The sequence below is a fragment of the Hyla sarda genome, chromosome 8 (assembly GCF_029499605.1).
Source record: "Hyla sarda isolate aHylSar1 chromosome 8, aHylSar1.hap1, whole genome shotgun sequence".
NCBI lineage: Eukaryota > Metazoa > Chordata > Amphibia > Anura > Hylidae > Hyla > Hyla sarda.
The window spans coordinates 228,988,318-229,007,616 of NC_079196.1; the positions used below are offsets into that span (position 1 = coordinate 228,988,318).

Here is a 19,299-nt window from a genome sequence, read left to right on the forward strand (position 1 = left end):
GACAGGTGACCTGTATTGGGGAGTTTACCTTATCTCGCTGTATTTCACCTGTCATTTCATTTTCCTCGGTGAACACAGTGGAGAAGAATTTGTTTAGTATATTTGCCTTTTCCTGATCCCCGTTTATAATTTCTTCCTCATCATTTTTTAAAGGGCCCACACTTTCATTTTTGACCCTTTTGTTATATATATAGTTAAAGAACATTTTGGGGTTAGTTTTACTCTCTTTGGCAAGGAGTCTTTCTGTCTCTATTTTTGCGGCTTTTATCAGTTTTTTTTACATATTTTACATTTTTCTCTATAACTTTTTAATCCTTCTTCACTGTTGTCCTGTTTTAGTAGTTTAAATGCTTTATTTTTGTCATTTATTGCCCCCTTAACATTTTTATTCATCCATATTGGTTTTCTTTTATTTCTGACCCTTTTATTCCCATAAGGTTTATACATCTTACAGTGAAAATTTAAGATATTTTTAAAAGTCTCCCATTTAGTGTCAGTATTCTTGTTTTTAAGGACATTATCCCATTTTATATTGTTAAGGGCTTCTCTGAGTTGATTGGACTTTGCCTTCCTAATGTTCATTGTTTTTGTGGCCCCTCGAGAGATTCCCTTATTGAAGAACAAGTTATAATGTATTATATTATGATCACTATTTCCTAGGTGTCCTTCTACCTGCACATTAATTACTCTGTCAGGTCTGTTGGTTAATATTAAGTCTAGTAGGGCGCCCCCTCTGGTCAGGTCTGTTGGTTAATATTAGGTCTAGTAGGGCGCCCCCTCTGGTCAGGTCTGTTGGATAATATTAAGTCTAGTAGGGCGCCCCCTCTGGTCAGGTCTGTTGGATAATATTAAGTCTAGTACGGCGCCCCCTCTGGTCAGGTCTGTTGGATAATATTAAGTCTAGTAGGGCGCCCCCTCTGGTCAGGTCTGTTGGTTAATATTAGGTCTAGTAGGGCGCCCCCTCTGGTCAGGTCTGTTGGATAATATTAAGTCTAGTAGGGCGCCCCCTCTGGTCAGGTCTGTTGGTTAATATTAAGTCTAGTAGGGCGCCCCCTCTGGTCAGGTCTGTTGGTTAATATTAAGTCTAGTAGGGCGCCCCCTCTGGTCAGGTCTGTTGGTTAATATTAAGTCTAGTAGGGCGCCCCCTCTGGTCAGGTCTGTTGGTTAATATTAAGTCCAGTAGGGCGGCCCCTCTGGTCAGGTCTGTTGGTTAATATTAAGTCTAGTAGGGCGCCCCCTCTGGTCAGGTCTGTTGGTTAATATTAAGTCTAGTAGGGCACCCCCTCTGGTCAGGTCTGTTGGTTAATATTAAGTCTAGTAGGGCGCCCCCTCTGGTCAGGTCTGTTGGGTAATATTAAGTCTAGTAGGGCGCCCCCTCTGGTCAGGTCTGTTGGGTAATATTAAGTCTAGTAGGGCGCCCCCTCTGGTCAGGTCTGTTGGTTAATATTAAATCTAGTAGGGCGCCCCCTCTGGTCGGGCCCTGACCCATTTGGGACAGATAATTGTCTTTATAGTCAGAAACCTGTTTCCTTTATGAGATTCACAGGTCTCAGTCTCCCAGTTTATATCAGGATAAAGTCTCCATTATTATCACCTCGTTCTGATTTGCTGTTTATTTCCCTCAATAATTGATCTTCTGGCTTTAAGACAGGTAAGGAGTGGAGGACAGAGGAGACTCTTAGGCTAGGTTCACACTGTGGAATTTCTGGGCAGAATTTCTGCTAGAGATCGAGACGACGGCACTAGGACCGCGCAGACTACATTGTCGTCCTCATAGATGGCAATGCATCCACCCAGAAATGCATTGCAGTCTATGGGGGCAGCAGCAATTCAGTCTGCTCGGTCCTAGAAATTCTGCAGTGTGAACTCAAAGAAGAAGTTACAGGTCTGAGAGGCAGAAATCTTACTTGTTTGTAGGTGACCAAATACTTATGTTACCGAGGAATTTACCAATTCATTCATTATAAATCCTACAATGTGATTTCCTGTATTCTTTCCCCGATTCTGTCTCATAGTTGAGGTTATAACCTATGATGATAATTACAGCCTCATCTTTATAAGGGGGAGTACTTGTACAATTGGGGGCTGACTAAATACTTTTATGCCCCCCTGTAGTCTCATCACGATCCGTTATCTGTGGTCTAACACGGGAGACCCCTTTATTTGTACTCAGGGTAATATACTATACACTATACACATTATATACACCCTGGGGGAGATTTATCAAAACCCGTCCAGAAGAAAAGTTACCCAGTTGCCCATAGCAACCAATCAGATTGCTTCTTTCATTTTTAAAAAGGCCTCTGCAAAATGAAAGCAGTGATCTGATTGGTTGCTATGGGCAACTGGGTAACTTTTCCTCTGCACAGGTTTTAAGCCAGAAAACTGGTTTGACAAATCCCTTAAATTGTAAATTCTGCAAAAGTAGTAACAGGAAACTTACGGCTTAGAGGTGCTGCCCCCCATATGATGAGCGCAGTCACCCCGATAACTGCGACCTGTACGGGAGAGAACGAGGCATAAGAGGAACAAGGAGGACCCCAAAATATCTATATATCCTCCCTACCCTATATATACCCATATATCCTTACATATATATATATCTATACACTGTATACTCCTGTATACTCCTTATATCTATACACTGTACACTCCTGTATACTCCTTATATCTATACACTGTACACTCCTGTATACTCCTTATATCTATACACTGTACACTCCTGTATACTCCTTCTATCTATACACTGTACACTCCTGTATACTCCTTATATCTATACACTATACACTCCTGTATACTCCTTATATCTATACACTGTACACTCCTGTATACTCCTTATATCTATACACTGTACACTCCTGTATACTCCTTCTATCTATACACTGTACACTCCTGTATACTCCTTATATCTATACACTATACACTCCTGTATACTCCTTATATCTATACACTATACACTCCTGTATACTCCTTCTATCTATACACTGTACACTCCTGTATACTCCTTCTATCTATACACTGTACACTCCTGTATACTCCTTATATCTATACACTATACACTCCTGTATACTCCTTATATCTATACACTGTACACTCCTGTATACTCCTTATATCTATACACTGTACACTCCTGTATACTCCTTATATCTATACACTGTACACTCCTGTATACTCCTTATATCTATACACTGTACACTCCTGTATACTCCTTATATCTATACACTGTACACTCCTGTATACTCCTTATATCTATACACTGTATACTCCTGTATACTCCTTATATCTATACACTATACACTCCTGTATACTCCTTATATCTATACACTGTACACTCCTGTATACTCCTTATATCTATACACTGTACACTCCTGTATACTCCTTATATCTATACACTGTACACTCCTGTATACTCCTTATATCTATACACTGTACACTCCTGTATACTCCTTATATCTATACACTATACACTCCTGTATACTCCTTATATCTATACACTATACACTCCTGTATACTCCTTATATCTATACACTGTACACTCCTGTATACTCCTTATATCTATACACTGTACACTCCTGTATACTCCTATCTATACACTGTACACTCCTGTATACTCCTATCTATACACTGTACACTCCTGTATACTCCTTCTATCTATACACTGTACACTCCTGTATACTCCTTCTATCTATACACTGTACACTCCTGTATACTCCTTCTATCTATACACTGTACACTCCTGTATACTCCTTCTATCTATACACTGTACACTCCTGTATACTCCTTCTATCTATACACTGTACACTCCTGTATACTCCTTCTATCTATACACTGTACACTCCTGTATACTCCTTCTATCTATACACTGTACACTCCTGTATACTCCTTATATCTATACACTATACACTCCTGTATACTCCTTATATCTATACACTGTACACTCCTGTATACTCCTTCTATCTATACACTGTACACTCCTGTATACTCCTTCTATCTATACACTGTACACTCCTGTATACTCCTTCTATCTATACACTGTACACTCCTGTATACTCCTTCTATCTATACACTGTACACTCCTGTATACTCCTTATATCTATACACTGTACACTCCTGTATACTCCTTATATCTATACACTGTACACTCCTGTATACTCCTTATATCTATACACTGTACACTCCTGTATACTCCTTATATCTATACACTGTACACTCCTGTATACTCCTTATATCTATACACTATACACTCCTGTATACTCCTTATATCTATACACTGTACACTCCTGTATACTCCTTATATCTATACACTATACACTCCTGTATACTCCTTCTATCTATACACTGTACACTCCTGTATACTCCTTATATTTATACACTGTACACTCCTGTATACTCCTTATATCTATACACTGTACACTCCTGTATACTCCTTATATCTATACACTGTACACTCCTGTATACTCCTTATATCTATACACTATACACTCCTGTATACTCCTATCTATACACTGTACACTCCTGTATACTCCTATCTATACACTCCTGTATACTCCTTATATCTATACACTATACACTCCTTATATCTATACACTGTACACTCCTGTATACTCCTTATATCTATACACTATACACTCCTGTATACTCCTTATATCTATACACTGTACACTCCTGTATACTCCTTATATCTATACACTGTACACTCCTGTATATACCTTATATCTATACACTGTACACTCCTGTATACTCCTTATATCTATACACTGTACACTCCTGTATACTCCTTATATCTATACACTGTACACTCCTGTATACTCCTTATATCTATACACTGTACACTCCTGTATATACCTTATATCTATACACTGTACACTCCTGTATACTCCTTATATCTATACACTGTACACTCCTGTATACTCCTTATATCTATACACTGTACACTCCTGTATACTCCTTATATCTATACACTGTACACTCCTGTATACTCCTTATATCTATACACTGTACACTCCTGTATACTCCTTATATCTATACACTGTACACTCCTGTATACTCCTTATATCTATACACTGTACACTCCTGTATACTCCTTATATCTATACACTGTATACTCCTTATATCTATACACTGTGCACTCCTGTATACTCCTTATATCTATACACTATACACTCCTGTATACTCCTTATATCTATACACTGTATACTCCTGTATACTCCTTATATCTATACACTGTGCACTCCTGTATACTCCTTATATCTATACACTGTACACTCCTGTATACTCCTATCTATACACTGTACACTCCTGTATACTCCTATCTATACACTCCTGTATACTCCTTATATCTATACACTCCTGTATACTCCTTATATCTATACACTGTATACTCCTGTATACTCCTTATATCTATACACTGTACACTCCTGTATACTCCTTATATCTATACACTGTACACTCCTGTATACTCCTTATATCTATACACTATACACTCCTGTATATACCTTATATATATACACTGTACACTCCTGTATACTCCTTATATATATACACTGTACACTCCTGTATACTCCTTATATCTATACACTATACACTCCTGTATACTCCTTATATCTATACACTATACACTCCTGTATACTCCTTATATCTATACACTGTACACTCCTGTATACTCCTTATATCTATACACTATACACTCCTGTATACTCCTTATATCTATACACTGTACACTCCTGTATACTCCTTATATCTATACACTATACACTCCTGTATACTCCTTCTATCTATACACTGTACACTCCTGTATACTCCTTCTATCTATACACTGTACACTCCTGTATACTCCTTCTATCTATACACTGTACACTCCTGTATACTCCTTCTATCTATACACTGTACACTCCTGTATACTCCTTCTATCTATACACTGTACACTCCTGTATACTCCTTCTATCTATACACTGTACACTCCTGTATACTCCTTCTATCTATACACTGTACACTCCTGTATACTCCTATCTATACACTGTACACTCCTGTATTCCTGTATACTCCTTCTATCTATACACTGTACACTCCTTCTATCTATACACTGTACACTCCTGTATACTCCTATCTATACACTGTACACTCCTGTATACTCCTATCTATACACTGTACACTCCTGTATACTCCTTATATCTATACACTGTACACTCCTGTATACTCCTTATATCTATACACTGTACACTCCTGTATATACCTTATATCTATACACTGTACACTCCTGTATACTCCTTATATCTATACACTATACACTCCTGTATACTCCTTATATCTATACACTGTACACTCCTGTATACTCCTTATATCTATACACTGTACACTCCTGTATACTCCTTATATCTATACACTGTGCACTCCTGTATACTCCTTATATCTATACACTGTACACTCCTGTATACTTCTTATATCTATACACTGTACACTCCTGTATACTCCTTATATCTATACACTGTACACTCCTGTATACTTCTTATATCTATACACTGTACACTCCTGTATACTCCTTATATCTATACACTGTACACTCCTGTATACTCCTTATATCTATACACTATACACTCCTGTATACTCCTTATATCTATACACTGTACACTCCTGTATACTCCTTATATCTATACACTGTACACTCCTGTATACTCCTTATATCTATACACTGTACACTCCTGTATACTCCTTATATCTATACACTATACACTCCTGTATACTCCTTATATCTATACACTGTACACTCCTGTATACTCCTTATATCTATACACTGTACACTCCTGTATACTCCTTATATCTATACACTGTACACTCCTGTATACTCCTTATATCTATACACTGTACACTCCTGTATACTCCTTATATCTATACACTGTACACTCCTGTATATCTATACACTGTACACTCCTGTATACTCCTTATATCTATACACTGTACACTCCTGTATACTCCTTATATCTATACACTATACACTCCTGTATACTCCTTATATATATACACTGTACACTCCTGTATACTCCTTATATCTATACACTGTACACTCCTGTATACTCCTTATATCTATACACTGTACACTCCTGTATATCTATACACTGTACACTCCTGTATACTCCTTATATCTATACACTGTACACTCCTGTATACTCCTTATATCTATACACTGTACACTCCTGTATACTCCTTATATCTATACACTGTACACTCCTGTATACTCCTTATATCTATACACTGTACACTCCTGTATACTCCTTATATCTATACACTGTACACTCCTGTATACTCCTTATATCTATACACTGTACACTCCTGTATACTCCTTATATCTATACACTGTACACTCCTGTATATATCTTATATCTATACACTGTACACTCCTGTATACTCCTTATATCTATACACTGTACACTCATGTATACTCATTATATCTATACACTGTACACTCCTGTATACTCCTTATATCTATACACTGTACACTCCTGTATATACCTTATATCTATACACTGTACACTCCTGTATACTCCTTATATCTATACACTGTACACTGCTGTATACTCCTTATATCTATACACTGTACACTCCTGTATATACCTTATATCTATACACTGTACACTCCTGTATACTCCTTATATCTATACACTGTACACTCCTGTATACTCCTATCTATACACTGTACACTCCTGTATACTCCTATCTATACACTGTACACTCCTGTATACTCCTTCTATCTATACACTGTACACTCCTGTATACTCCTTCTATCTATACACTGTACACTCCTGTATACTCCTTCTATCTATACACTATACACTCCTGTATACTCCTTATATCTATACACTGTACACTCCTGTATACTCCTTATATCTATACACTGTACACTCCTGTATACTCCTATCTATACACTCCTGTATACTCCTTATATCTATACACTGTACACTCCTGTATACTCCTTATATCTATACACTGTACACTCCTGTATACTCCTTATATCTATACACTGTACACTCCTGTATATACCTTATATCTATACACTGTACACTCCTGTATACTCCTTATATCTATACACTGTACACTCCTGTATACTCCTTATATCTATACACTGTACACTCCTGTATACTCCTTATATCTATACACTGTACACTCCTGTATACTCCTTATATCTATACACTATACACTCCTGTATATACCTTATATATATACACTGTACACTCCTGTATACTCCTTATATCTATACACTGTACACTCCTGTATACTCCTTATATCTATACACTGTATACTCCTTATATCTATACACTGTACACTCCTGTATACTCCTTATATCTATACACTGTACACTCCTGTATATACCTTATATCTATACACTGTACACTCCTGTATACTCCTTATATCTATACACTGTACACTCCTGTATACTCCTTATATCTATACACTGTACACTCCTGTATACTCCTTATATCTATACACTGTACACTCCTGTATACTCCTTATATCTATACACTATACACTCCTGTATATACCTTATATATATACACTGTACACTCCTGTATACTCCTTATATATATACACTGTACACTCCTGTATACTCCTTATATCTATACACTATACACTCCTGTATACTCCTTATATCTATACACTGTACACTCCTGTATACTCCTTATATCTATACACTGTACACTCCTGTATACTCCTTATATCTATACACTGTACACTCCTGTATACTCCTTATATCTATACACTGTACACTCCTGTATACTCCTTATATCTATACACTGTACACTCCTGTATACTCCTTATATCTATACACTGTACACTCCTGTATACTCCTTATATCTATACACTGTACACTCCTGTATATATCTTATATCTATACACTGTACACTCCTGTATACTCCTTATATCTATACACTGTACACTCCTGTATACTCCTTATATCTATACACTGTACACTCCTGTATACTCCTTATATCTATACACTATACACTCCTGTATACTCATTATATCTATACACTGTACACTCCTGTATACTCCTTATATCTATACACTGTACACTCCTGTATATACCTTATATCTATACACTGTACACTCCTGTATACTCCTTATATCTATACACTGTACACTCCTGTATACTCCTTATATCTATACACTGTACACTCCTGTATATACCTTATATCTATACACTGTACACTCCTGTATACTCCTTATATCTATACACTGTACACTCCTGTATACTCCTTATATCTATACACTGTACACTCCTGTATACTCCTTATATCTATACACTATACACTCCTGTATACTCCTTATATCTATACACTGTACACTCCTGTATACTCCTTATATCTATACACTGTACACTCCTGTATACTCCTTATAGCTATACACTGTACACTCCTGTATACTCCTTATATCTATACACTGTACACTCCTGTATACTCCTTATATCTATACACTGTACACTCCTGTATACTCCTTATATCTATACACTGTACACTCCTTATATCTATACACTGTGCACTCCTGTATACTCCTTATATCTATACACTGTACACTCCTGTATACTCCTTATATCTATACACTGTACACTCCTGTATATCTATACACTGTGCACTCCTGTATACTCCTTATATCTATACACTGTACACTCCTGTATACTCCTTATATCTATACACTGTACACTCCTGTATATCTATACACTGTACACTCCTGTATACTCCTTATATCTATACACTGTACACTCCTGTATACTCCTTATATCTATACACTGTACACTCCTGTATACTCCTTATATCTATACACTGTACACTCCTGTATACTCCTTATATCTATACACTGTACACTCCTGTATACTCCTTATATCTATACACTGTACACTCCTGTATATCTATACACTGTACACTCCTGTATACTCCTTATATCTATACACTGTACACTCCTTATATCTATACACTATACACTCCTGTATACTCCTTATATCTATACACTGTACACTCCTGTATACTCCTTATATCTATACACTGTGCACTCCTGTATACTCATTATATCTATACACTCCTGTATACTCCTTATATCTATACACTGTACACTCCTGTATACTCCTTATATCTATACACTGTACACTCCTGTATACTCCTTATATCTATACACTATACACTCCTGTATACTCCTTATATCTATACACTATACACTCCTGTATACTCCTTATATCTATACACTGTACACTCCTTATATCTATACACTGTACACTCCTGTATATACCTTATATCTATACACTGTACACTCCTGTATACTCCTTATATCTATACACTGTACACTCCTGTATACTCCTATCTATACACTGTACACTCCTGTATACTCCTATCTATACACTGTACACTCCTGTATACTCCTATCTATACACTCCTGTATACTCCTTATATCTATACACTGTACACTCCTGTATACTCCTTATATCTATACACTGTACACTCCTGTATACTCCTTATATCTATACACTGTACACTCCTGTATATACCTTATATCTATACACTATACACTCCTGTATATACCTTATATCTATACACTGTACACTCCTGTATACTCCTTATATCTATACACTGTACACTCCTGTATACTCCTTATATCTATACACTGTACACTCCTGTATACTCCTTATATCTATACACTGTACACTCCTGTATATACCTTATATCTATACACTGTACACTCCTGTATACTCCTTATATCTATACACTATACACTCCTGTATACTCCTTATATCTATACACTGTACACTCCTGTATACTCCTTATATCTATACACTGTACACTCCTGTATACTCCTTATATCTATACACTGTGCACTCCTGTATACTCCTTATATCTATACACTGTACACTCCTGTATACTTCTTATATCTATACACTGTACACTCCTGTATACTCCTTATATCTATACACTATACACTCCTGTATACTCCTTATATCTATACACTATACACTCCTGTATACTCCTTATATCTATACACTGTACACTCCTGTATATATCTTATATCTATACACTGTACACTCCTGTATACTCCTTATATCTATACACTGTACACTCCTGTATACTCCTTATATCTATACACTGTACACTCCTGTATACTCCTTATATCTATACACTGTACACTCCTGTATACTCCTTATATCTATACACTGTACACTCCTGTATACTCCTTATATCTATACACTGTACACTCCTGTATACTCCTTATATCTATACACTGTACACTCCTGTATACTCCTTATATCTATACACTGTACACTCCTGTATACTCCTTATATCTATACACTGTACACTCCTGTATACTCCTTATATCTATACACTATACACTCCTGTATACTCCTTATATCTATACACTGTATACTCCTTATATCTATACACTGTACACTCCTGTATACTCCTTATATCTATACACTGTACACTCCTGTATACTCCTTATATCTATACACTGTACACTCCTGTATACTCCTTATATCTATACACTGTACACTCCTGTATACTCCTTATATCTATACACTGTACACTCCTGTATATACCTTATATCTATACACTGTACACTCCTGTATACTCCTTATATCTATACACTATACACTCCTGTATACTCCTTATATCTATACACTGTACACTCCTGTATACTCCTTATATCTATACACTGTACACTCCTGTATACTCCTTATATCTATACACTGTGCACTCCTGTATACTCCTTATATCTATACACTGTACACTCCTGTATACTCCTTATATCTATACACTGTACACTCCTGTATACTCCTTATATCTATACACTGTACACTCCTGTATACTCCTTATATCTATACACTGTACACTCCTGTATATACCTTATATCTATACACTGTACACTCCTGTATACTCCTTATATCTATACACTATACACTCCTGTATACTCCTTATATCTATACACTGTACACTCCTGTATACTCCTTATATCTATACACTGTACACTCCTGTATACTCCTTATATCTATACACTGTGCACTCCTGTATACTCCTTATATCTATACACTGTACACTCCTGTATACTTCTTATATCTATACACTGTACACTCCTGTATACTCCTTATATCTATACACTGTACACTCCTGTATACTTCTTATATCTATACACTGTACACTCCTGTATACTCCTTATATCTATACACTATACACTCCTGTATACTCCTTATATCTATACACTATACACTCCTGTATACTCCTTATATCTATACACTGTACACTCCTTATATCTATACACTATACACTCCTGTATACTCCTTATATCTATACACTGTATACTCCTTATATCTATACACTGTACACTCCTGTATACTCCTTATATCTATACACTATACACTCCTGTATACTCCTTATATCTATACACTATACACTCCTGTATACTTCTTATATCTATACACTGTACACTCCTGTATACTCCTTATATCTATACACTGTACACTCCTGTATATCTATACACTGTACACTCCTGTATACTCCTTATATCTATACACTGTACACTCCTGTATACTCCTTATATCTATACACTGTACACTCCTGTATACTCCTTATATCTATACACTGTACACTCCTGTATACTCCTTATATCTATACACTGTACACTCCTGTATACTCCTTATATCTATACACTGTACACTCCTGTATACTCCTTATATCTATACACTGTATACTCATTATATCTATACACTGTGCACTCCTGTATACTCCTTATATCTATACACTGTACACTCCTGTATACTCCTTATATCTATACACTGTACACTCCTGTATACTCCTTATATCTATACACTGTACACTCCTGTATACTCCTTATATCTATACACTGTACACTCCTGTATACTCCTTATATCTATACACTGTGCACTCCTGTATACTCATTATATCTATACACTGTACATTCCTGTATACTCCTTATATCTATACACTGTACACTTCTGTATACTCCTATCTATACACTGTACACTCCTGTATACTCATTATATCTATACACTATACACTCCTGTATACTCCTTATATCTATAAACCCCTGTATCCCCCATGTACCCCAGTATCCCCCTATATACCCCTGTATCCCCCTACATACACCTGCATCCCCCTGTATTCCCCTATATACCCCTGTATCCCTCTGTATACCCCTATATACCCGTGTATCCCCCAGTATCCCCCTATATACCCCTGTATCCCCCTATATTCCCCAGTTTACCCCTATATACCTCTGTATCCCCCTATATCTCCCTGTATCCCCCTATATACCCCTGCATCCCCCTGTATTCCCCTGTATCCCCCTATATACACCTGCATCCTTCTGTATTCCCCTGTATCCCCTATATACCCATGTATACCCCTGTATCCCCCTATATACCCCTGTATCCCCCTATATACCCCTGTATCCCCCTATATACCCCTGTATCCCCCTATATACTCCTATATCCCCCTGTATTCCCCAGTTTACCCCTATATACCCCTGTATCCCCCTAAATCTCCCTGTATACCCATATATACCCCTGTATCCCCCTATATCTCCCTGTATCCCCCTATATACCCCTGTATCCCCCTATATTCCCCTGTTTTCCCCCAGTTTACCCCTATATACCCCGGTATCTCCCTATATACCCCTGTATCCCCCTATATACCTCTGTATCCCCCTGTATCCCCCATGTTTAACCCCTCACCGGTCTCCTGTTCTGTGCGGTTGTCAGGAAGCTGGAAAGGAAAGTGAAAGTTCCTTGTTGCCGCCTCTGACCTGTTGCTATTGGTGGATCCTCTGGAGGAGGCGGAGCTGCATTTAGTTGATCTGTGTCTGATACATTGTATCCTCCCTTCTGTTCTTAACCCCTTCCTGCCTGAACCAGCTGCAGATTAGTAATGTGATGTACACGGAGGAATATCTGCTGGGAGTTATCATCCTCTGATACCCCTGTATGGGGGGGGGGGACCCCATCATCCTCTGATACCCCTGTATGGGGGGGGGACCCCATCATCCTCTGATACCCCTGTATGGGGGGGGGGGGATCCCATCATCCTCTGATACCCCTGTATGGGGGGGACCCCATCATCCTCTGATACCCCTGTATGGGGGGGGGGGGGGGATCCCATCATCCTCTGATACCCCTGTATGGGGGGGGGGGGGGTCCCATCATCCTCTGATACCCCTGTATGGGGGGGGGGGGCGTCCCATCATCCTCTGATACCCCTGTATGGGCGGGGGATCCCATCATCCTCTGATACCCCTGTATGGGGGGGGGGGGCGTCCCATCATCCTCTGATACCCCTGTATGGGCGGGGGATCCCATCATCCTCTGATACCCCTGTATGGGGGGGGGGGGGGTCCCATCATCCTCTGATACCCCTGTATGGGGGGGGGGGGGCGTCCCATCATCCTCTGATACCCCTGTATGGGGGGGGGGGGTCCCATCATCCTCTGATACCCCTGTATGGGGGGGGGGGCGTCCCATCATCCTCTGATACCCCTGTATGGGCGGGGGATCCCATCATCCTCTGATACCCCAGGATGGGCGGGGGACCCCATCATCCTCTGATACCCCTGTATGGGGGGGATCCCATCATCCTCTGATACCCCTGTATGGGCGGAGGATCCCATCATCCTCTGATACCCCTGTATGGGCGGAGGATCCCATCATCCTCTGATACCCCTGTATGGGCGGGGGATCCCATCATCCTCTGATACCCCAGGATGGGCGGGGGACCCCATCATCCTCTGATACCCCTGTATGGGGGGGATCCCATCATCCTCTGATACCCCTGTATGGGCGGAGGATCCCATCATCCTCTGATACCCCTGTATGGGCGGAGGATCCCATCATCCTCTGATACCCCTGTATGGGCGGAGGATCCCATCATCCTCTGATACCCCTGTATGGGAGGAGATCCCATCATCCTCTGATTCCCCTGTATGGATGGGAGATCCCATCATCCTCTGATACCCCTGTATGGGCGGTGGACCCCATCATCCTCTGATACCCAGTATGGGCGGGGGATCCCATCATCCTCTGATACCCCTCTATGGGCGGGGGATCCCATCATCCTCTGATACCCCTGTATGGGCGGTGGACCCCATCATCCTCTGATACCCTGTATGGGAGGGGGATCCCATCATCCTCTGATACCCCTGTATGGGCAGGAATCACATCATCCTCTGATACCCTGTATGGGCGGGGGATCCCACTATACTCTAATACCCCTGTATGGGCCGGAGATCCCATCATCCTCTGATACCCCTGTATGGGCGGAGGATCCAATCATCCTCTGATACCCTGTATGGGCGGAGGATCCAATCATCCTCTGATACCCCTGTATGGGCGGCGGATCCCATCATCCTCTGATACCCCTGTATGGGCGGGGGATCTCACTATACTCTAATACCCCTGTATGGGCCGGAGATCCCATCATCCTCTTATACCCCTGTATGGGCGGGGGATCCCATCATCCTCTAATACCCCTGTATGGATGGGAGATCCCATCATCCTCTGATACCCTGTATGGGGGGGGGGACCCCATCATCCTCTGATACCCTGTATGGGCGGGGGACCCCATCATCCTCTGATACCCCTGTATGGGGGGGACCTCATCATCCTCTGATACCCCTGTATGGGGGGGGGGATCCCATCATCCTCTGATACCCCTGTATGGGGGGGACCTCATCATCCTCTGATACCCCTGTATGGGGGGGACCCCATCATCCTCTGATACCCCTGTATGGGGGGGGGGGATCCCATCATCCTCTGATACCCCTGTATGGGGGGGGGGGTCCCATCATCCTCTGATACCCCTGTATGGGGGGGGGGGGGGGGCGTCCCATCATCCTCTGATACCCCTGTATGGGCGGGGGATCCCATCATCCTCTGATACCCCAGGATGGGCGGGGGATCCCATCATCCTCTGATACCCCTGTATGGGAGGAGATCCCATCATCCTCTGATTCCCCTGTATGGATGGGAGATCCCATCATCCTCTGATACCCCTGTATGGGCGGTGGACCCCATCATCCTCTGATACCCAGTATGGGCGGGGGATCCCATCATCCTCTGATACCCCTCTATGGGCGGGGGATCCCATCATCCTCTGATACCCTGTATGGGCGGGGGATCCCATCATCCTCTGATACCCCTGTATGGGCGGTGGACCCCATCATCCTCTGATACCCTGTATGGGAGGGGGATCCCATCATCCTCTGATACCCCTGTATGGGCAGGAATCACATCATCCTCTGATACCCTGTATGGGCGGGGGATCCCACTATACTCTACTACCCCTGTATGGGCCGGAGATCCCATCATCCTCTGATACCCCTGTATGGGCGGAGGATCCAATCATCCTCTGATACCCTGTATGGGCGGAGGATCCAATCATCCTCTGATACCCCTGTATGGGCGGCGGATCCCATCATCCTCTGATACCCCTGTATGGGCGGGGGATCTCACTATACTCTAATACCCCTGTATGGGCCGGAGATCCCATCATCCTCTTATACCCCTGTATGGGCGGGGGATCCCATCATCCTCTAATACCCCTGTATGGATGGGAGATCCCATCATCCTCTGATACCCCTGTATGGGTGTGGGATCCCATCATCCTCTCATACCCTGTATGGGCGGGGATCCCATCATCCTCTGATACCCCTGTATGGGCGGGGATCCCATCATCCTCTGATACCCCTGTAAGGGCGGAGGATCCCATCATCCTCTGATACCCCTGTATGGACAGGAATCACATCATCCTCTGATACCCTATGTGCAATCCACTGGGGGCTCAACCTCTCCCAATTTCACCAAAAAGTCCCAATAAATTTGATGTATTCTCACTTGCATGTTTTTTTCATATGTTTTTTTTTTCCAATGTTAATCTTTATGGGACATTGGGGACTAGCATATCTCCCTAGTTAGTTATTTACCATGTATTCATTTTTTGAGAGTCCTTCATTAAGGTGAGTTTGGATGTACATCACAGGTCAGGCAGTGTTATATACATTGCAAGAACGTGCTTAGTATGAATGTGAATTGGTGAGACACTTGGGCGGATTGTGGAGGGGTTGTAACAGGTTTTCTGTATCTCCCCCAACGCACCCGTATATGTGAAACTCCCATTACAGTCATTAAGTGGCACGGGCAGGGGATTATTTTGTATATCCCCCTGATGTCCATGTCAATTTGTGTCACGGGCCGGGATGTATTATACATATCTCACGTACGGGACTATAAGTATGTATATGTATGACCTTTAATAATGAGGGACTCACTTATACATATGATATATAATATATAATACACAAAAAATATTGTCTAGTATGGGAGTGAACGTGCTGTCCCTCAGTGTCCTATGGTTAACTTGCAGAAGCCGCTGGTCAATAAGAAGTATGAGTATATTATGTTTCATGCAAGTGGACTTGTTTCCCTCATCCAAGATGGCTGTCCCGACTGGAGGAGCACATACAGCGCATGCGCTGAAGTCTGAAGCGAGTGTGCTCCTGTGGTTGGTCTGCCCGCTTGGATGAATGAATGTTGGGCACATGCACAGTGTTGGCTGATCTCATGCAGTCCAAGCTAAACATCGCGTGACAGGCTGGCATTATTTAGGCTGGGGAGGGCCAGTAACAATGGTTCTCGCCCACCCTGGTAACGTCAGGCTGTTGCTGCTTGGTTTGTATCTGGCTGTGTGTTTTTTTTTTTTTTACTATAAAAAAATAAAAAAATGTGTGGTTCCCCAGCAACAGCCTGACGTTACCAGGGTGGGTAAGGACCATTATTACTGGCCCTCTCCAGCCTAAATAATGCCAGCCTGTTACCGCCTAGGACCAGGAGCGCCATATTTGATGCTCCGGGCCTGTTGGTACCAGCTCTTCCCAGCACCCCTGTGGCGGTGGGTACCAGGGTAATAATTGGAGGTTGGTGCCAGCTGTTTTTGGGGCTAACGCTAAGGCCCAGCTTAGTAATGGATTCCGTCTATAAGACAGCTTCCACTACTATGCCTAAAAATTCAATTAGAAAATACACTCCCCCACAGCCCTCGTTAACCCTTTCATTGATATTTAAAGGGGTTATCCAGGAAAAAAAACTTTTTTTATATATCAACTGGCTCCAGAAAGTTAAACAGATTTGCAAATTACTTCTATTAAAAAATCTTAATCCTTTCATTACTTATGTGCTTCTGAAGTTAAGGTTGTTCTTTTCTGTCTAAGTGCTCTCTGATGACACGTGTCTCGGGAAATGCCCAGTTTAGAAGCAAATCCCCATAGAAAATCTCTTCTAAACTGGGCATTTCCCGAGACACGTGTCATCATAGAGCACTTAGACAGAAAAGAACAACCTTAACTTCAGAAGCTCAGAAGAAGCTCCTGAACTTCAACAACTAAAGGTCTGTGCTCCGTTTTCTTCAAATCTCTACTGTAGTAATTTACAAATCTGTTTAACTTTCTGGAGCCAGTTGATATATATAAAAAAGTTTTTCCTGGAATACCCCTTTAAAAACCACTGGTCATCGTCGCAATCCACCAAATTTGTAGTACTCCTCCACATTCACGTATCTGAAATGAGAAGAAAATAAAAATAAAATAAAAAGGTTAGTACATTTTTGGCGCTCTCCCCTGTGGAGTGTGCCCATACTGCAGTCTGTTCCTAAACAGGGAGCCTCTAATTCTTGATGTCTGCCTACTGTATCCTGTATATACATGCTAATGTGTGGGTTAACGCTTTCCTTGCTGGGCTCCTGTAGAGTATACATGGGTACACTATGCACCCCTGTATAGTATACAACCGACGGAGGTGAGTAGTGATGTTCTGCACCCTGTATATGTATATGCTATACATCTCTCTTTGGACCGGGCGCTCTGCATCGGACCCATGGAGTGGTACCTGAAGGCAGTGAAAAAATTGCCAGAGAAAAGTAAGAAAAACTGCCAAAACGCAGGAAAAAACTGTGACAGTTTTTTTTTCTTTTTTTATGGTGGACAAAAAAAATAATCCTGGCCTCAAAGCAATAGAACAAAATCCCTGTGTCCACCTCTCCTGTGAGGTGCAGCTAGTGATGTCACGGCCACACCCCCTTAATGCAATTCTATGGGAGGGGGCGTCATGCCCCCTCCCATAGGCTTGCATTGAGGATGTGTGGCCGTGACGTCACGAGTGGGGAGTGGCCATGATGTTATGAGCCTCCGGCGCTGCACCCGACGCTCTAAACGAACACCGGGTGCAGCAGGAAGATAGGGGATAAGATGTCTAGGGGCAGAGTACCC

General features: G+C 41.1%; 1 protein-coding gene across 4 annotated transcripts in view; it reads right to left on the bottom strand.

Annotated features, from left to right (window-relative positions):
• LOC130284748 (RING finger protein 112-like) overlaps positions 1 to 13,803 on the bottom strand; it is a 29,284-nt gene extending 15,481 nt beyond the window's left edge. The window contains exons 1-2 of one of the 4 annotated variants that reach the window (XM_056535457.1): positions 13,724 to 13,803; positions 2,444 to 2,498 (exon numbers count right to left, since the gene is read on the bottom strand). In XM_056535457.1, the coding sequence (XP_056391432.1) occupies positions 2,444 to 2,466 (23 nt within the window). In that variant the 5' untranslated portion in view covers positions 2,467 to 2,498; positions 13,724 to 13,803. Of the gene's footprint in view, positions 1 to 2,195; positions 2,241 to 2,443; positions 2,499 to 13,723 lie in introns of those variants that run through there. The other 3 variants (XM_056535460.1, XM_056535458.1, XM_056535459.1) reach the window with 3 other exon arrangements.
• Positions 13,804 to 19,299: the final 5,496 nt, after the last annotated feature.